This window comes from Oncorhynchus tshawytscha, linkage group LG12 (genome assembly GCF_018296145.1).
Source record: "Oncorhynchus tshawytscha isolate Ot180627B linkage group LG12, Otsh_v2.0, whole genome shotgun sequence".
Lineage (NCBI taxonomy): Eukaryota > Metazoa > Chordata > Actinopteri > Salmoniformes > Salmonidae > Oncorhynchus > Oncorhynchus tshawytscha.
The window spans coordinates 107,501-129,759 of NC_056440.1; the positions used below are offsets into that span (position 1 = coordinate 107,501).

At 44.7% G+C, this 22,259-nt stretch overlaps 1 protein-coding gene across 1 annotated transcript in view; it reads right to left on the reverse strand.

Moving 5' to 3' along the window:
* Positions 1-22,259, reverse strand: part of adamts3 (ADAM metallopeptidase with thrombospondin type 1 motif, 3) — a 146,390-nt gene that overhangs the window by 53,764 nt on the left and 70,367 nt on the right. The window contains exons 11-15 of the mRNA XM_042331164.1: positions 8,321-8,434; positions 8,084-8,229; positions 4,303-4,478; positions 3,258-3,391; positions 2,406-2,529 (exon numbers count right to left, since the gene is read on the reverse strand). Of these exons, the coding sequence (XP_042187098.1) occupies positions 2,406-2,529; positions 3,258-3,391; positions 4,303-4,478; positions 8,084-8,229; positions 8,321-8,434 (694 nt within the window). The remainder of the gene's footprint in view (positions 1-2,405; positions 2,530-3,257; positions 3,392-4,302; positions 4,479-8,083; positions 8,230-8,320; positions 8,435-22,259) is intronic.

The window sequence follows — 22,259 nt, forward strand, 5'->3', positions numbered from 1 at the left end:
AGAAGGGTGAGGGGTTTAGTGACAACAGACAGAGGAAAGAAGGGTGAGGGGTTTAGTGACAACAGACAGACAGAGGAAAGAAAGGTGAGGGGTTTAGTGACAACAGACAGAGGAAAGAAGGGTGAGGGGTTTAGTGACAACAGACAGACAGAGGAAAGAAAGGTGAGGGGTTTAGTGACAACAGACAGAGGAAAGAAAGGTGAGGGGTTTAGTGACAACAGACAGACAGAGGAAAGAAAGGTGAGGGGTTTAGTGACAACAGACAGAGGAAAGAAGGGTGAGGGGTTTAGTGACAACAGACAGACAGAGGAAAGAAGGGTGAGGGTTTAGTGACAACAGACAGACAGAGGAAAGAAGGTGGGGTTTAGTGACAACAGACAGACAGAGGAAAGAAAGGCTGGGTTTTGTGACAACAGACAGACAGACAGACAGACAGACAGACAGACAGACAGACAGACAGACAGACAGACAGACAGACAGACAGGGGAAAGAACGGTGAGGGGTTTAGTGACCAGACAGACAGGGGAAAGAACGGTGAGGGGTTTAGTGACAACAGACAGACAGGGAAAGAACGGTGAGGGGTTTAGTGACAACAGACAGACAGGGGAAAGAACGGTGAGGGGTTTAGTGACAACAGACAGACGGGAAAGAACGGTGAGGGGTTTAGTGACAACAGACAGACAGAGGAAAGGGTTAACAAAGAGCAGGAAGGGGGGGCAACACTCATGCTGGGTTTTGTTCCTGCCCTGCTCAAACAAACCTCATTCTACTAACCAGCAGTTCATCAGGAACTTGATGTGTTAGTGAAGTGTTGAAAGAAAGCCCTGCAGTATGTCTCACCAGCATCACCATCAATACCATCATCAATACCATCATCAATACCATCATCAATACCTTCATCAATACCTTCATCAATACCGTCATCAATACCTTCATCAATACCGTCATCAATACCTTCATCAATACCGGCATCCCTATCAACATCACCTCCGTCATCCATACCACCATCACTATCAACATCACCTCCATCATCCATACTATCATCCATACCATCATCACTATCATCCATACACCATCACTATCATCAATACCATCATCACTATCATCAATACCATCATCACTATCATCAATACCATCATCACTATCATCAATACTATCATCCATACCATCATAACTATCATCCATACCATCATCACTATCATCAATACCATCATCACTATCATCACTATCATCCATACCATCATCACTATCATCAATACCATCATCACTATCATCAATACCATCATCACTATCATCAATACCATCATCACTATCATCAATACCATCATCACTATCATCAATACCATCATCAATACCATCATCACTATCATCACTATCATCAATACCATCATCACTATCATCAATACCATCATCAATACTATCATCACTATCATCACTATCATCACTATCATCAATATCATCAATACCATCATCACTATCATCAATACCATCATCACTATCATCCATACCATCATCACTATCAACATCACCTCCATCTTCCATACCATCATCACTATCATCAATACCATCATCACTATCAACATCAACACTATCAATATCACCATCAACATCACCTCCATCTTCCATACCATCATCACTATCACCCATACCATCATCACTATCATCAATACCATCACTATCAACATCAACACTATCAATATCACCATCATCACTATCAACAATACCATCATCACTATCAACATCACAATCATCCATACCATCATCACCACCATCACGTTCATCAATATCATCATAACCAACACCACCATCAATACTATCATCAGCTATATATAGGTACCCCCCGTATATAGCCTTGTTGTTATTTTATTGTGTTGTGTTACTATTTTCCCTTCAGTTTATTTAGCACATTTTTCTTACTTACTTTTAAACAACTCAACATTGTTGGGAAAGGGCTATTAAGTAAGCATTTCACGGTAAGATCTACACCTGTTGTATTCGGCATGCGACAAATACAATTATATTTATATGAAACACAAAATGTGGACGGAGTGCTTGACACAGTGAGAGGACTGTTGCTAGGTGATGGACACAGTGAGAGGACTGTTGCTAGGTGATGGACACAGTGAAATGACTGTTGCTAGGTGATGGACACAGTGAGAGGACTGTTGCTAGGTGATGGACACAGTGAGAGGACTGTTGCTAGGTGATGGACACAGTGAGAGGACTGTTGCTAGGTGATGGACACAGTGAGAGGACTGTTGCTAGGTGATGGACACAGTGAGAGGACTGTTGCTAGGTGATGGACACAGTGAGAAGACAGTTGCTAGGTGATGGACACAGTAAGAGGATTGTTGCTAGGTGATGGACTGATGTGGATGTGTGTTGCAGTGTTATGTGTCCCCTACCAGCTTTCTTGGGTGTGCGGGTGAAGGTTCCCTTGATGGTACGACAGTGAGAATTGTCCCCACCACACACTCCACACTTATCCTCCACCTTGTTGGAACCAATCTCTTTGTCGCAGCCAACTTTCTGGAAGACAGAACCACACACAAAAGCAAGACCCGTCAAGTCTGTTTTTGGGAAATCAGGAGTGATATTTGTAACAAGCTTGAAGCTGTAGTTTAAACCCTTGATTAGCTAGTGGCAAAACATGACATTCAGTAAAGATGCAGACTAATTCTGAAGGAGAGACATTAAGCTGGTTCTTTCACTTCAAATACATGATTTTATCTTCAACATTAATCTGATACTCTGCTACTTTTTACCTGTAACCTTCTTGAGCATTCATATTTCAGAACATTCACTGTCAATGTTTGTCCAGAATATCACCACACTCTCCCCTAACACAATATGTTTGGGGGGCTCCAGAGGGGTGCAGCGGTTTAAGGCACTGCATCTCAGTGCAGTCCCTGATTCAAATCCAGGCTGCATCACATCCGGCCGTGATTGGGAGTCCCATAGGGTGGCGCACAACTGGCCCGGCGTCGTTTCGGGTTTGGCCGAGGTAGGCCGTCATTGTAAATAAGAATTTGTTCTTAACTGACTTGCCTAGTTAAATAAAGGTTAAATTAAAAAGAATAATACTAATAATAGTAACACAGAGGGGTAGTCAACTCAAGGCACTCCCCTGACAGATGCTGTAGGGTTAGGTTTGGGTTAGGTTAAGGCTAGGTTACTCACCTAACATTCTCCCCTGATATAGTTGGGTTAGGTTAAGATTAGGTTAGGTAACATTAGGTTAGAGTTAGGTTACTCACCACACACTCTCCTCTGACACAGATGCTGTAGGGGTCTTTGTAGGAGCAGCGTGTCCCATCATGCACCAGCTGCTTCATGTACGCCACGTCAGCAGTCTCCTTCGACTGGCAGTACAGGTGGCACCTCTTATTGGCTGAAACACAGTACAGCTGACTTGGCAACTAAAACGCTCAAACTTTTACAGATGCACTATTGAGAGCTTTAAAAAAAATAAAAACACCTTTTATCTCAAGGCTATCAGAATGTTAAACAGCCATTACGAGCCGGCTACAACCCGGTTACTCAACAATGCACCTTTAAGGCTGCTGCCATATTTACATAGACATAGAATCACTGGCCACTTTAATCATCTCATATGTATATACTGTATACTATTCTACTGTATTTTAGTCAATGCCACTCCGACATTGCTAAATTTCTTAATTCTATTATTTTACGTTTAGATGTGTGTATTGTTGTGAATTGTTAGATACTACTCCACTTTTGGAGCTAGGAACACAAGCATTTCAATACACCTGTCATAACATCTGCTAAATATGTGTATGTAACCAATCAAATTTGATTTGATGCAATCTAAATCAAGTTAAATAAAGGTTAAGTACAAATAAAACAAAATAAAAAGCATGTTGAGACACAGTGGTGCGCCGTGGCTGGCTAATAGGGCACTTTGAGGCAGAGTGGTGCTCCGTGGCTGGCCAATAGGGCACGTTAAGGCACAGTGGTGCTCCGTGGCTGGCTAATAGGGCACGTTAAGGCACAGTGGTGCTCCGTGGCTGGCCAATAGGGCACGTTAAGGCACAGTGGTGCTCCGTGGCTGGCCAATAGGGCACGTTGAGGCACAGTGGTGCTCCGTGGCTGGCCAATAGGGCACGTTGAGGCACAGTGGTGCTCCGTGGCTGGCTAATAGGGCACGTTGAGGCACAGTGGTGCTCCATGGCTGGCAAAAAAAAAAGTTATACTTGGAACCAAAAAAGTGTTCTCCTATAAGGATAGCTGAAGAACCCTTTTGCAATGCTTTTTTCTAACAGTGAATAGACTACTCACAGTCAGGGTGCTCATAGGGCAGCCAGTGGTGTTTGGTGTTCTGGAACTCAAAGTGGGAGTTGCGTAGCTGGCACTGCTGGGCCCTGAAGTCCTCAAAGTGTTTGGGGCAGTCCTCGGTGTTACACAGCTGGTACTCATAATTCACCCCGGGACAGTCCCCACCGCCATTAGAGGGGCTGAGGAGAGGGGAGAAACATGCACTATCAACATTATACATTTTCTAAATTACACAAACATATCTACTATCAGGTAGTGCAGGGGTACTCAAATACTATTTGAGAAAGTTCAGTCACACAAATGTCCTGTTTGTGTGTGGTAAAAGGTCCGGATGGATATTGTCATTTATCAACAAAAAACCCACCGCACGGCCCGTGCCGACCCCAAACTGTTCACACCGCTTCTACACATTTTGCCATGGGCCGAGAGAACATTTTGAAGTTTTAAAGCTATTTTCCTGCAATTCAACACATTTTGCCAGGTTAAATCAAATCCAATTGTATTGCCATGTCTTATGTGTGTTCATATGATACCTGGGTGACTCCACAAAATCAATGGCGGCTTCCTAGGGGTTGAGGCCCCTGGGCACATAATCTGGCCATTATATTTACAAGATTTAGATAGGCTAACCAGCTAAAATGTGCTAAAACGTACCTACCTAGCTTACCTACTTACCTACCTACCTAGCTAACATGTGCTAGATAGTTTACAAATAACTCTAACATGCCTGGGCATTTTTTTAAATTCACCTTTGAGGACAATTGAGAACAAGTTCTCATTTACAACTGCGACCTAGCCAAGAAAAAGAAAAGCAGTTCGACCCATACAACACAGAGTTACACATGGAATAAACAAACTGACAGTCAATAATACAGAAGAAAAGTATATATACAGTGTGAGCAAATGAGGTAGGATAAGGGAGGTGAGGCAATAAATAGGCCATAGTGGCAAAGTAATTACAATATATCAAATAAACACTGGAATGGTAGAAGTGCAGAAGATGAATGTGCAATTAGAGATACTGGGGTGCAAAGTAGCAAGATAAATAAATAAATAAACACAGTATGGGGATCAGAGAGTTGGATGGGCTGTTTACAGATGGGCTATGTACAGGTGCAGTGATCTGTGAGCTGCTCTGACAGCTGGTGCTTATTGCTAGTGAGGGAGATATGAGTCCCCAGTTTCAGTGATTTTTGCAGTTCGTTCCAGTCATTGGCAGCAGAGAACTGGAAGGAAAGGCGACCAAAGGAAGAATTGGCTTTGGGTGTGACCAGTGAGATATACCTGCTGGAGCGCATGCTACAGGTGGGTGCTGCTATGGTGACCAGCGAGCTGAGATAAGGCGGGACTTTACCTAGCAGAGACTTGTAGATGACTTGGAGCCAGTGGGCTTGGCGACAGGTATGAAGCGAGGGCCAGCCAACGAGAGCGTACAGGTCGCAGTGGTGGGTAATATATGGGGTTTTGGTGACAAAACGGATGGCACTGTGACATACTGCATCCAATTGATTGAGTATGTGTTGGAGGCTATTTTGTAAATGCCTCCAACACGTTCTATCTTGACGGAAAATGTTGTAGTTGGGGATGGAAATTGGTCGGGAGAGCTAAGACAACAATGGGTAAATGGTGATGAATAGAGAGGGTCAGTTAGGTACACAGGACCTGAGTTCGAGGCTGGGGATGACAGAGAAACAAAATGAGATACAGTATTAATGAACAGACCAGAAGGCATCAGCTGTATGGCTGAGTGATCATAGGGTCCAATGAGCAGTAATAGGTGAGTCAGGGAGCCATTCGGTATTCGCTACTACGCTAGGCGAGTGAGAGACACGGCGTTCAGAAAGCTAGCGGGCCGGGGCTAGCAGATGGGTCTTCAGCGACATCGCAACGGAAAAGCCTGTTGAAACCACATCGGACGATTACGTCGGCAGACCAGTTGTGATGGATTGGCGGAGTTCCGTGTCGACAATAAAGGGTCCAGGCCAAATGGCAAAAGAGGTATTGTAGCCCAAGAAATAGCTGGTATACTCTGTCGGCTGGCCGGGAGATGGGCCTAGCTCGAGGCTAGCTCAAGGCTAATTGGTGCTTGCTTTGGAACAAGAGGTGTTATCCCACAATAGCCACTCAGTTACAGCTAGCTAGCTGCGATGATCCGGTGTAATGGTCCAGAGATTGCGGCAGGAATCCGGTGATGTGGTATAGAAAAGCACTCTGATTAGCTCTGGGTTGATATTGCGCTGTACATACTGGCAGGTAATTGTCCGAGCTAAAGGTGAAGACTGCTAGTAGCGCCTAACAATGACTAGTAGCTAGTTTGCTGGCTAGAGGTTCCAGTTATGAGGTATAAAAAAATAGCAGATCCATACCACATTGGGTGAGGCGGGTTGCAGGAAAGTATATTTAGTTCCTAGATGGAAAGTGAGATTAAAATATATACGAAAAAAATGAAAAACAGACTATTTACAGACTATTAACATGTGACAAGACAAACACATTTCCGACTGCTACGCCATGTTGGAATCGCCATCTTGTTCTCAGATTAGCTTTGTTAAAATCCCCAGCTACAATAAATGCAGCCTCAGGATATATGGTTTCCAGTTTGCATAAAGTCCAGTGAAGTTCCTTGATGGCTGTCTTGATATCAGCATGCGGGGGGATTTTCATGGCTGTGACGATTACCGAGCAGAGTTCTCTTGGGAGATAATACGGTCAGCATTTCATTGTGAGTAATTCTAGGTCAGGTGAACAAAAGGACTTGAGTTCTGGTATGTTGTTACAATTATACCATGAGTTGTTAATCATGAAACACACACACCGTCCTTTTTCTTACCAGAGAGACTGAAAATCCTGTTGGCTGTACGGACTCCGACAGCATGTCCCCAGCTAGCCATGTCTCCATGAAACAGAGTATGTTACAATCCTGGAAATCTCTTCGGAAAGCAATTTTGTCGACTTTGTTATCTAGGGACTGGACATTAGCTGTAAGTAGTGTGCGCGCATCCGAAGCCTCACTAGAAGACCGATCCGGCTTCCTCTCCTCCGGCGGCGTTGTTTCTGGTTGGCCTCTGGAATCAGTTCAAATGCCCTGGGAGGTGCAGACTAAGGATCTGCTTTGGGAAAGTCGTATTCCTGGTCGTAGTGCTGGTAAATTGACGTCTCGCTGATATCCAATAGTTCTCCCTGGCTGTATGTAACAACACTTAAAGTTTTCTGGGCTAACAATGTAAGAAATAAAACAAAAAACAAAAAAATACTGCACAGTTTCCTAAGGACTAGAAGCGAAGCTGCCATCTCTATTGTGCTATGGGAAGGGTTAGAGTTAGTAATTGCATTTTTATTTTACCTTTATTTAACAAGGCAAGTCAGTTAAGAACAAATTATTATTTTCAATGACAGCCTAGGAACAGTGTGTTAACTGCATTGTTCTAACCACTAGGCTACCTGCTGCTCCAGTCAGTAATTAGGGCGAGTTTGGTGCTATGGGAGGGGATAGGAGGAGTGTGGTGCTATGGGAGGGGTTAGGAGGAGTGTGGTGCTATGGGAGGGGTTAGGAGGAGTGTGGTGCTATGGGAGGGGTTAAGAGGAGTGTGGTGCTATGGGAGGGGTTAGGAGGAGTGTGGTGCTATGGGAGGGGTTAGGAGGAGTGTGGTGCTATGGGAGGGGTTAGGAGGAGTGTGGTGCTATGGGAGGGGTTAGGAGGAGTGTGGTGCTATGGGAGGGGTTAGGAGGAGTGTGGTGCTATGGGAGGGGTTAGGAGCTTGGGGGAACGTGTTCCGGGTCTTACACTGGGTTGTTGCACTGGCGAGTTCTGAAGCGAACCCCGGTCCCACAGGAGCGGGAACAGGAACCATATTTCGTCCAAGTGCCCCAGGAGCCATCCTGCGTCACCTGGTTGACATTCTTCCACATGCAGTGACCTTTATAGCACCACTATAGAGGAGACAGAGGACAGTCAGACAGACACAACAACAAGCTGAGCTAATGGTTACGTAGTCATGCATAGTTTAGGAGGAGTTCTCACCTTCCCAGGAGCACACTCAGTACCATCCAGAGGAGGGCCTTTTTTGGTCTTGCAGAAGTATGGGTTGTCAGGGTGACTGCACCACAGCTGCTTACATGGGTCAAACGTGCGAAACTGAAAGAAGAAGAAGAATACATTTTAAAACGCTGTCTGTGGTTTACTGGGTTGGAGTTCCAATGGAACGATAGACAGGAGATGTTCAGGAAGCCAGTCAGCCAGCTGCAGTATGGCATATCATTATCTACCTACCTCATCCCCATAATGTTTTTATTTCCTTTTTTGCTCTTTTGCACACTAGTATCACTACTTGCACATCATCATCTGCTCATCTATCACTCAAGTGTTAATTTGCTAAATTGTAATTACTTCGCTACTATGGCCTATTTATTGCCTTACCTCCTCACGCCATTTGCACACACTGTATAGAGATCGTTTTTTTGTATTGTGTTATTGACTGTACGTTTGTTTATTCCATGTGTAACTCTGTGTTGTTGTTTGTGTCGCACTGCTTTGCTTTATCTTGGCCAGCTAGCAGTTGTAAATGAGAACTTGTTCTCAACTGGCCTACCTGGTTAATATAAAGGTGAAATAAAATTAAAAGGTGAAATAATAAAGGTGAAATAAAAAAAACTATTTTAAAAAATGTATGTGTTTAGCTGAATGCATTTTATATTTTATTAGGATCCCCATTAGGAGACAGCTAGTCTTACTGGGGTCCAACACATATATTGAAAAATACATTACAGACAAAATACTTCCATTTAAAAACATGAACATGAAGTGTGTGTGTGCATCTATCAGTTAAACATACATGTCAGTACACACACACACACAACAAGTAGGTCACATGTCAGTACACACACACACACAACAAGTAGGTCACATGTCAGTACACACACACACACAACAAGTAGGTCACATGTCAGTACACACACACACACAACAAGTAGGTCACGTGTCAGTACACACACACAACAAGTAGGTCACGTGTCAGTACACACACACACAACAAGTAGGTCACGTGTCAGTACACACACACAACAAGTAGGTCACGTGTCAGTACACACACACACAACAAGTAGGTCACGTGTCAGTACACACACACACAACAAGTAGGTCACATGTCAGTACACACACACAACAAGTAGGTCACGTGTCAGTACACACACACAACAAGTAGGTCACGTGTCAGTACACACACACAACAAGTAGGCCACGTGTCAGTACACACACACAACAAGTAGGTCACGTGTCAGTACACACACACAACAAGTAGGTCACGTGTCAGTACACACACACAACAAGTAGGCCACGTGTCAGTACATACACACAACAAGTAGGGCACGTGTCAGTACATACACACAACAAGTAGGTCACGTGTCAGTACACACACACAACAAGTAGGCCACGTGTCAGTACACACACAACAAGTAGGTCACGTGTCAGTACACACACAACAAGTAGGTCACGTGTCAGTACACACACAACAAGTAGGTCACGTGTCAGTACACACACAACAAGTAGGTCACGTGTCAGTACACACACACAACAAGTAGGCCACATGTCAGTACATACACACAAGTAGGTCACGTGTCAGTATACACACACAACAAGTAGGTCACATGTCAGTACATACACACAACAAGTAGGTCATGTGTCAGTACACACACACAACAAGTAGGTCACGTGTCAGTACACACACAACAAGTAGGTCACATGTCAGTACACACACAACAAGTAGGTCACGTGTCAGTACACACACACAACAAGTAGGTCACGTCAGTACACACACAACAAGTAGGTCACGTCAGTACATTGGGCCGAGATTGCTGTACAACATTATAACACATTCAGTCTGTACAAACAGGCTCTCAAAGTGCTTGATAGGAAGCCCAACAGTAATCATCACTGTTACATCCTCAGAAAGCATGAGCTCCTGAGTTGGAAAAATGTTGTGCAATACACCGACGCATGTCTTGTATTCAAGATCCTAAATGGCCTGGCTCCCCCGCCACTCAGTACTTTAGTTAAACAGAAAACCCAAAGTCATGGCAGCTGATCCACAATGTCTGCCATGAGAGGTGACTGTATAGTTCCCTTAAGGAAAAGCAACTTTAGTCAATCTGCTTTCTCTGCGAGAGCTTCCCATGTCTGGAACACATTGCCATCAGACACACAAAACTGCGTCACCCATCACACCTTCACAAAAAACATAGTTTTAATTACTTAGCTCCATGGTCCTGGAATTCTCTCCTGAACATTTTAACATTTGATGATCTAGTTTCGTTGATGGAGTTTAAACACTTGATTGATGTATATATCATAGACGAGTGTAATTGTTTTTAGGCCAGCTGTTTTTAGTCAAGACTTTCGTGTTTTTAAAGTAAAAGGTTTTTGTTGTACTGTATGTGTGTTTATAGTTTTGTTTAATGTTGTGTTAGTGTCTGCAAGTTGTTTGTCTGAAACATTGTTCCCCCTGCTGCTATTGGACCAGGTCTCTTGGAAAAGAGATGTTATCTCAATGAGAAAAACCTGTATAAATAAAGGTAAAATAAATAAAATGAAGACATGGCTAAAGACCAATCAGACTTGTGAACATAAAGACATGGCTAAAGACCAATCAAACTTGTGAACATAAAGACATGGCTAAAGACCAATCAGACTTGTGAACATAAAGACATGGCTAAAGACCAATCAGACTTGTGAACATAAAGACATGGCTAAAGACCAATCAGACTTGTGAACATAAAGACATGGCTAAAGACCAATCAGACTTGTGAACATAATCCCTAGCTGTGTATTGCTGTTTTCCATGTTGTCTGTAGCTGGTGAGGTGTGGAAACACTTTTGCTTTTATGTATTTAGTTTTGTTGCTTTTTGTGATATTTCTCTGTCTGCGTGCTACGTGTTGCTTGTATTATTTCTCTGTCTGCATGCTACGTGTTGCTTGTATTATTTCTCTGTCTGCATGCTACGTGTTGCTTGTATTATTTCTCTGTCTGCGTGCTACGTGTTGCTTGTTATATGTTTCTATGTCTGCATGCTACGTGTTGCTTGTATTATTTCTCTGTCTGCATGCTACGTGTTGCTTGTATTATTTCTCTGTCTGCGTGCTACGTGTTGCTTGTTATATGTTTCTATGTCTGCATGATACGTGTTGCTTGTATTATTTCTCTGTCTGCATGCTACGTGTTGCTTGTATTATTTCTCTGTCTGCGTGCTACGTGTTGCTTGTTATATGTTTCTATGTCTGCATGATACGTGTTGCTTGTATTATTTCTCTGTCTGCATGCTACGTGTTGCTTGTATTATTTCTCTGTCTGCATGCTACTTTCTCTGTCTGCATGCTACGTGTTGCTTGTATTATTTCTCTGTCTGCATGCTACGTGTTGCTTGTATTATTTCTCTGTCTGCATGCTACGTGTTGCTTGTATTATTTCTCTGTCTGCATGCTACGTGTTGCTTGTATTATTTCTCTGTCTGCATGCTACGTGTTGCTTGTATTATTTCTCTGTCTGCATGCTACGTGTTGCTTGTATTATTTCTCTGTCTGCATGCTACGTGTTGCTTGTATTATTTCTCTGTCTGCATGCTACGTGTTGCTTGTATTATTTCTCTGTCTGCATGCTACGTGTTGCTTGTATTATGTTTCTCTGTCTGCATGCTACGTGTTGCTTGTATTATGTTTCTCTGTCTGCATGCTACGTGTTGCTTGTATTATTTCTCTGTCTGCATGCTACGTGTTGCTTGTATTATTTCTCTGTCTGCATGCTACGTGTTGCTTGTATTATTTCTCTGTCTGCATGCTACTTTCTATGTCTGCATGATACGTGTTGCTTGTATTATGTTTCTCTGTCTGCATGCTACGTGTTGCTTGTTAGTTGTATCTCTGTCTGCAAGCTACGTGTTGCTTGTTAGTTGTATCTCTGTCTGCAAGCTACGTGTTGCTTGTTAGTTGTTTCTCTGTCTGCATGCTACGTGTTGCTTGTTATGTTCTTCTGTCTGCATGCTACGTGTTGCTTGTATTATTTCTCTGTCTGCATGCTACTTTCTATGTCTGCATGATACGTGTTGCTTGTATTATGTTTCTCTGTCTGCATGCTACGTGTTGCTTGTTAGTTGTATCTCTGTCTGCAAGCTACGTGTTGCTTGTTAGTTGTTTCTCTGTTTGCATGCTACGTGTTGCTTGTTATGTTCTTCTGTCTGCGTGCTACGTGTTGCTTGTTATATGTTTCTCTGTCTGCATGCTACGTGTTGCTTGTATTATGTTTCTATGTCTGCATGATACGTGTTGCTTGTTAAATGTTTCTCTGTCTGCATGCTACGTGTTGCTTGTTATGTTCCTCTGTCTGCGTGCTACGTGTTGCTTGTTCTATGTTGCTATGGCCGCATCCCATACCTGATGCAGTGAAAATATTTTAAAAAATGTAATGCGGCATCTTTTTGTCTCAATAAATGAGATTTATGCGACATCCTTTTGAGTGCAAACCCATTACACCTCTATCTCTGACCGATAACAGAACCCAACAGCACCAATAACACCATACAGCACCTAACACACCAATAACGCCATACAGAAGCCAACAGCACCAATAACACCATACAGAACCCAACACACCAATAACACCATACAGCACCCAACAGCACCAATAACACAATACAGCACCCATCAGCACCAATAACACCATACAGAACCCAACAGTCCAATAGCACCATACAGTACCAATAACACCATACAGAACCCACACACCAATAGCACCATGCAGAACCCAACAGCACCATACAGAACCCAACAGCACCAATAACACCATAAAGAACCCAACAGCACCAATGACACCAAACAGAACCCAACAGCACCAATAACACCATACAGAACCCAACAGCACCAATAACCCAATACAGATCCCAACAGCACCAATAACCCAATACAAAACCCAACAGCACCAATAACACCATACAGCACCTAACACACTAATAACACCATACAGAACCCAACAGCACCAATGACACCATACAGAACCCAACAGCACCAATAACACCATACAGAACCCAACAGCACCAATAACACCATACAGAACCCAACACACCAATAACACCATACAGAACTCAACAGCACCAATAACACCATACAGAACCCAACAGCACCAATAACACCATACAGAACCCAACAGCACCAATAACACCATACAGATCCCAACAGCACCAATAACCCAATACAAAACCCAACAGCACCAATAACACCATACAGCACCTAACACACCAATAACACCATACAGAACCCAACAGCACCAATGACACCATACAGAACCCAACAGCACCAATAACACCATACAGAACCCAACACACCAATAACACCGTACAGAACCAAACACTCCAATAGCACCATACAGTACCAATAACACCATACAGAACCCAACAGCACCATACAGAACCCAACACACCAATAACACCATACAGAACCCAACACACCAATAACACCATACAGAACCCAACAGCACCAATAACACCATACAGAACCCAACACTCCAATAGCACCATACAGTACCAATAACACCATACAGAACCCACACACCAATAACACCATGCAGAACCCAACAGCACCATACAGCACCCAATAGCACCAATAACACCATACAGCACCCATCAGCACCAATAACACCATACAGAACCCAACAACACTCCAAAAGCACCATACAGAACCAATAACATCATACAGCACGTAACACACCAATAACACCATACAGAACCCAACAGCACCATACAGAACCCAACAGCACCAATAACACCATACAGAACCCAACACACCAATAACACCATACAGAACCCAACAGCACCAATAACACCATACAGAACCCAACACACCAATAACACCATACAGCACCTAACACACCAGTAACAACATACAGAACCCAACAGCACCAATAACACCATACAGAACCCAACAGCACCAATAACACCATACAGAACTCAACAGCACCAATAACACCATACAGAACCCAACAGCACCAATAACCCAATACAAAACCCAACAGCACCAATAACACCATACAGCACCAACACAACAATAACACCATACAGAACCCAACAGCACCAATAGCACTATACAGAACCCAACAGCACCAATAGCACCATACAGAACCCAACACACCAATAACACCATACACCAATAACAAAGTAAAGAACCCAACAGCACCAATAACACCGTACAGAACCAAACACTCCAATAGCACCATAGAGTACCAATAACACCATACAGAACCCACACACCAATAACACCATGCAGAACCCAACAGCACCATACAGAACCCAACAGCACCGATAACACCATACAGAACCCAACACACCAATAACACCATACAGAACCCAACAGCACCAATAACACCATACAGCACCAATAACACCATACAGAACCCAACACTCCAATAGCACCATACAGTACCAATAACACCATACAGCACGTAACACACCAATAACACCATGCAGAACCCAACAGCACCATACAGAACCCAACAGCACCAATAACACCATACAGAACCCAACACACCAATAACACCATACAGTACCAATAACACCATACAGAACCCACACACCAATAACACCATGCAGAACCCAACAGCACCATACAGCACCCAATAGCACCAATAACACCATACAGCACCCAATAGCACCAATAACACCATATAGCACCCATCAGCACCAATAACACCATACAGAACCCAACACTCCAATAGCACCATACAGTACCAATAACACCATACAGCACGTAACACACCAATAACACCATGCAGAACCCAACAGCACCATACAGCACCCAATAGCACCAATAACACCATATAGCACCCAACAGCACCAATAACACCACACAGAACCCAACACTCCAATAGCACCATACAGTACCAATAACATCATACAGCACGTAACACACCAATAACACCATGCAGAACCCAACAGCACCATACAGAACCCAACACACCAATAACACCATACAGAACCCAACAGCACCAATAACACCATACAGAACCCAACACACCAATAACACCATACAGCACCTAACACACCAGTAACACCATACAGAACCCAACAGCACCAATAACACCATACAGAACCCAACAGCACCAATAACACCATACAGAACCCAACAGCACCAATAACACCATACAGCACCAATGACACCATACAGAACACAACAGCACCAATGACACCATACAGAACCCAACAGCACCAATAACACCATACAGAACCCAACACACCAATAACACCATACACCAATAACACCATACAGAACCCAACAGCACCAATAACACCGTACAGAACCAAACACTCCAATAGCACCATACAGTACCAATAACACCATACAGAACCCACACAACAATAACACCATGCAGAACCCAATAGCACCATACAGAACCCAACAGCACCAATAACACCATACAGAAACCAACACACCAATAACACCATACAGAACCCAACAGCACCAATAACACCATACAGCACCAATAACACCATACAGCACCCAACAGCACCAATAACACCATACAGCACCCAACAGCACCAATAACACCATACAGAAACCAACACACCAATAACACCATACAGAACCCCACAGCACCAATAACACCATACAGCACCAATAACACCATACAGCACCATACAGAACCAATAGCACCATACAGAACCAATAGCACCATACAGCACCCAACAGCACCAATAACACCATACAGCACCAATAACACCATACAGCGCCCAACAGCACCAATAACAGCACCAATAACAGCATACAGAACCCAACAGCACCAATAGCACCATACAGAACCAATAGCACCATACAGAACCAATAGCACCATACAGCACCCAACAGCACCAATAACATCATACATCACCCAACAGCACCAATAAGTCAGTCCAACTCCCCTAGAGGAATGACTCCCCTCTATTTCCCCCCTTTCTTCTTTTAGGTTGCTGACCCTATCATCGCCAAGCTTATCTCTGACCTTTCTCTCCTTTCTGGGGAGGTTCCCATCATTGGGAAGGCAGCCACGATTCATCCTTTATTTAAAGGGGAGTGACGGACTTGTTGAGGAGTGACGGACTCCATCCTAGCTGGAGGGGTGCTCTCATCTTATCTAAGAACATAGACAGGGCTCTAACTCCCCTAGCTCCACAATGAGATGCAGGCCAGGCAGCAGGCTGTTAGCCAGCCTACTCAATCACTTTTTATAGCTACTGTTTACAGGCCTCCTGGGCCATATACAGTGTTCCTCACTGAGTTCCCTAAAATTCCTATCGGACCTTGTAGTCACGGCAGATAATATTCAAATTTTTGGTGACTTTAATATTCACATGGAAAAGTCCAAAGACCCACTCCAAAAGGCTTTCGGAGCAATCATCGACTCAGTGGGTTTTGTCCAACTTGTCTCCGGACCTACTCACTACCACAGTCATACTCTGGACCTAGTTTTGTCCCATGGAATAAATGTTGTGGATCTTAATGTTTTTCCTCATAATCCTGGACTATCGGACCATAATTTTATTACATTTGCAAACGCAACAAATATTCTGCTCAGACCAACCAAGGATCATCAGAAGTCGTACTATAAATTCTCGGACAACCCAAAGATTCCTTGATGCCCTTCCAGACTCCCTCCGCCTACCCAAGAACTTCAGAGGACAAAAATCAGTTAACCACCTAACTGAGGAACTCAATTTAACCCTAGATGCAGTCACACCCCTAAAAACCAAAAACATTTCTCATAAGAAACTAGCTCCCTGGTATACAGAAATTACCCGAGCTTCCTGTTGGCTTCCTGTTAAGGCATGGGCTGATTTCAAGGTTTTACTGCTAACGTACAAAGCATTACATGGACTTGCTTCTACCTATCTTTCCGATTTGGTCCTGCCGTACATACCTACACCTACGCTACGGTCACAAGATGCAGGCCTCCTAACTGTCCCTAGAATTTCTAAGCAAACAACTGGAGGCAGGGCTTTCTCCTATAGAGCTCCATTGTTATGGAATGGTCTGCCTACCCATGTGAGAGACGCAGAATCGGTCTCAACTTTTAAGTCTTTATTGAAGACTCATCTCTTCAGTAGGTCCTATGATTGAGTGTAGTCTGGCCCAGGAGTGTGAAGGTGAATGGAAAGGCACTGGAGCAACGAACCGCCCTTGCTGTCTCTGCCTGGTTGGTTCCCCTCTCTCCAATGGGATTCTCTGCCTCTAACCCTATTACAGGGGCTGAGTCACTGGCTTACTGGTACTCTTCCATGCCATCCCTAGAAGGGGTGCGTCACTTGAGTGGGTTGATTCACTGCCGTGATTTTCCTGTCTGGGTTGGCGTCCCCCCTTGGGTTGTGCCGTGGCGGAGATCTTTGCGGGCTATACTCAGCCTTGTCTCAGGATGGTAAGTTGGTGGCTGAAGATATCCCTCTAGTGGTGTGGGGGCAGTGCTTTGGTAAAGTGGGTGGGGTTATATCCTGCTTGTTTGGCCCTGTCCAGGGGTATCGTCGGACGGGGCCAAAGTGTCTCCCGACCCCTCCTGTCTCAGCCTCCAGTACTTATGTACTTCCGGCGCCGGCAGAGATGGCCGCCTCGCTTCGCGTTCCTAGGAAACTATGCAGTTTTTTGTTTTTTTACGTGTTATTTCTTACACTAGTACACCAGGTCATCTTAGGTTTCATTACATACAGCCGAGAAGAACTACTGAATATAAGATCAGCGTCAACTCACCATCAGTACGACCAAGAATATGTTTTTCGCGATGCGGATCCTGTGTTCTGCCTTACAACCAGTGCAACGGAGTGGATTACATGCAGCGACCCAAAAAAACGACTCAGAAAAAGAGGGAAACGAAGCGGTCTTCTGGTCAGACTCCGGAGACGGGCACACCGTGCACCACTCCCTAGCATTCTTCTTGCCAATGTCCAGTCTCTTGACAACAAGGTTGATGAAATCCGAGCAAGGGTAGCATTCCAGAGGGACAACAGAGACTGTAACGTTCTCTGCTTCACGGAAACATGGCTAACTGGAGAGACGCTATCCGAAGCGGTGCAGCCAGCGGGTTTCTCCACGCATCGCGCCGACAGAAACAAACATCTTTCTGGTAAGAAGAGGGGCGGGGGCATATGCCTTATGACTAAAGTGACATGGTGTGATGAAAGAAACATACAGGACCTCAAATCCTTCTGTTCACCTGATTTAGAATTCCTCACAATCAAATGTAGACCGCATTATCTACCAAGAGAATTCTCTTCGATTATAATCACAGCCGTATATATCCCCCCCCAAGCAGACACATCGATGGCTCTGAACAAACTTTATTTAACTCTCTGCAAACTGGAAACGACTTATCCGGAGGCTGCATTCATTGTAGCTGGGGATTTTAACAAGGCTAATCTGAAAACAAGACTCCCTAAATTTTATCAGCATATCGATTGCGCAACCAGGGGTGGAAAGACCCTGGATCATTGTTACTCTAACTTCCGCGACGCATATAAGCCCCTGCCCCGCCCCCCTTTCGGAAAAGCTGACCACGACTCCATTTTGTTGATCCCTGCCTACAGACAGAAACTAAAACAAGAAGCTCCCACGCTGAGGTCTGTCCAACGCTGGTCTGACCAAGCTGACTCCACACTCCATGACTGCTTCCATCATGTGGACTGGGAGATGTTTCGTATTGCGTCAGACAACAACATTGACGAATACGCTGATTCGGTGTGCGAGTTCATTAGAACGTGCGTTGAAGATGTCGTTCCCATAGCAACGATTAAAACATTCCCTAACCAGAAACCGTGGATTGATGGCAGCATTCGTGTGAAACTGAAGGCGCAAACCACTGCTTTTAATCAGGGCAAGGTGTCTGGTAACATGACTGAATACAAACAGTGCAGCTATTCCCTCCGCAAGGCTATCAAACAAGCTAAGCGCCAGTACAGAGACAAAGTAGAATCTCAATTCAACGGCTCAGACACAAGAGGCATGTGGCAGGGTCTACAGTCAATCACGGACTACAGGAAGAAACCCAGCCCAGTCACGGACCAGGATGTCTTGCTCCCAGGCAGACTAAATAACTTTTTTGCCCGCTTTGAGGACAATACAGTGCCACTGACACGGCCTGCAACGAAAACATGCGGTCTCTCCTTCACTGCAGCCGAAGTGAGTAAGACATTTAAACGTGTTAACCCTCGCAAGGCTGCAGGCCCAGACGGCATCCCCAGCCGCGCCCTCAGAGCATGCGCAGACCAGCTGGCCGGTGTGTTTACGGACATATTCAATCAATCCCTATACCAGTCTGCTGTTCCCACATGCTTCAAGAGGGCCACCATTGTTCCTGTTCCCAAGAAAGCTAAGGTAACTGAGCTAAACGACTACCGCCCCGTAGCACTCACATCCGTCATCATGAAGTGCTTTGAGAGACTAGTCAAGGACCATATCACCTCCACCCTACCTGACACCCTAGACCCACTCCAATTTGCTTACCGCCCAAATAGGTCCACAGACGATGCAATCTCAACCACACTGCACACTGCCCTAACCCATCTGGACAAGAGGAATACCTATGTGAGAATGCTGTTCATCGACTACAGCTCGGCATTCAACACCATAGTACCCTCCAAGCTCGTCATCAAGCTCGAGACCCTGGGTCTCGACCCCGCCCCTGTGCAACTGGGTACTGGACTTCCTGACGGGCCGCCCCCAGGTGGTGAGGGTAGGCAACAACATCTCCTCCCCGCTGATCCTCATCACTGGGGCCCCACAAGGGTGCGTTCTGAGCCCTCTCCTGTACTCCCTTTTCACCCACGACTGCGTGGCCCCGCACGCCTCCAACTCAATCATCAAGTTTGCGGACGACACAACAGTGGTAGGCTTGATTACCAACAACGACGAGACGGCCTACAGGGAGGAGGTGAGGGCCCTCGGAGTGTGGTGTCAGGAAAATAACCTCACACTCAACGTCAACAAAACTAAGGAGATGATTGTGGACTTCAGGAAACAGCAGAGGGAACACCCCCATCCACATCGATGGAACAGTAGTGGAGAGGGTAGCAAGTTTTAAGTTCCTCGGCATACACATCACAGACAAACTGAATTGGTCCACTCACACAGACAGCATCGTGAGGAAGGCGCAGCAGCGCCCCTTCAACCTCAGGAGGCTGAAGAAATTCGGCTTGTCACCAAAAGCACTCACAAACTTCTACAGCTGCACAATCGAGAGCATCCTGGCGGGCTGTATCTCCGCCTGGTATGGCAACTGCACCGCCCTCAACCGTAAGGCTCTCCAGAGGGTAGTGAGGTCTGCACAACGCATCACCGGGGGCAAACTACCTGCCCTCCAGGACACCTACACCACCCGATGCTACAGCAAGGCCATAAAGATCATCAAGGACATCAACCACCCGAGCCACTGCCTGTTCACCCCGCTGTCATCCAGAAGACGAGGTCAGTACAGGTGCATCAAAGCTGGGACCGAGAGACTGAAAAACAGCTTCTATCTCAAGGCCATCAGACTGTTAAACAGCCACCACTAACATTGAGTGGCTACTGCCAACACACTGTCAATGACACTGACTTTACTCCAGCCACTTTAATAATGGGAATTGATGGGAAATGATGTAAATATATCACTAGCCACTTTAAACAATGCTACCTTATATAATGTTACTTACCCTACATTATTCATCTCATATGCATACGTAGATACTGTACTCTATATCATCGACTGCATCCTTATGTAATACATGTACCACTAGCCACTTTAACTATGCCACTTGGTTTACATACTCATCTCATATGTATATACTGTACTCGATATCATCTACTGTATCTTGCCTATGCTGCTCTGTACCATCACTCATTATCCCCTTACACTGTGTATAAGACAGTAGTTTTTTGGAATTGTTAGTTAGATTACTTGTTCGTTATTACTGCATTGTTGGAACTAGAAGCACAAGCATTTCGCTACACTCGCATTAACATCTGCTAACCATGTGTATGTGACAAATAAAAATTTGATTTGATTTGATTTATGCTGCAGTAGTTTGTGTCGGGGGGCTAGGGTCAGTCTGTTATATCTGGAGTATTTCCCCTGTCTTATCCGGTGTCCTGTGTGAATTTAAGTATGCTCTCTTTCTTTCTTTCTCTCAGAGGACCTGAGACCTAGGACCATGCCTCAAGACTACCTGGCCTGATGACTCCTTGCTGTCCCCAGGCCACCTGGCCGTGCTGCTGCTACGTGCTACCTGTCCCAGACATGCTGTTTTCAACTCTCTAGAGACAGCAGGAGCGGTAGATATACTCTCAATGATTGGCTATGAAAAGCCAACTGACATTTACTCCTGAGGTGCTGACCTGTTGCACCCTCGACAACCACTGCGATTATTATTATTTGACCCTGCTGGTCATCTATGAACATTTGAACAGCTTGGTCATGTTCTGTTATAATCTCCACCCGACACAGCCAGAAGAGGACTGGCCACCCCCCATGGCCTGTTTCCTCTCTAGCTTTTTTCCTAGGTTCTGGCCTTTCTAGGGAGTTTTTCCTAGCCACCGTGCTTCTACACCTGCATTGCTTGCTGTTTGTTGTTTTAGGCTGGGTTTCTGTACAGCACTTTGAGATATCAGCTGATGTAAGAAGAGCTTTATAAAAAAAATGTATTTAAAGGAGAGATCAAGCTGATTCTAATTGTTATAGGCCTAATTCTATTTTGCCCTGTTAATCAAAAGTGTTGGAAAAACGTGTCAATAGTCAACTAATTGGTTTCTTGATGTTTATAGTATTCTCTTAGGTATGCAATCTGGTTTCCGCTGAGGTTATGGATGTGTCACCGCAACCTTTAAGGTCCTCAATTATGTCACCCTTGCCCTTGATTCTAAGCAATGCTGTGCTGCTATTTTTATTGACTTGGCCAAAGCTTTTGATACGGTAGACCATTCCATTCTTGT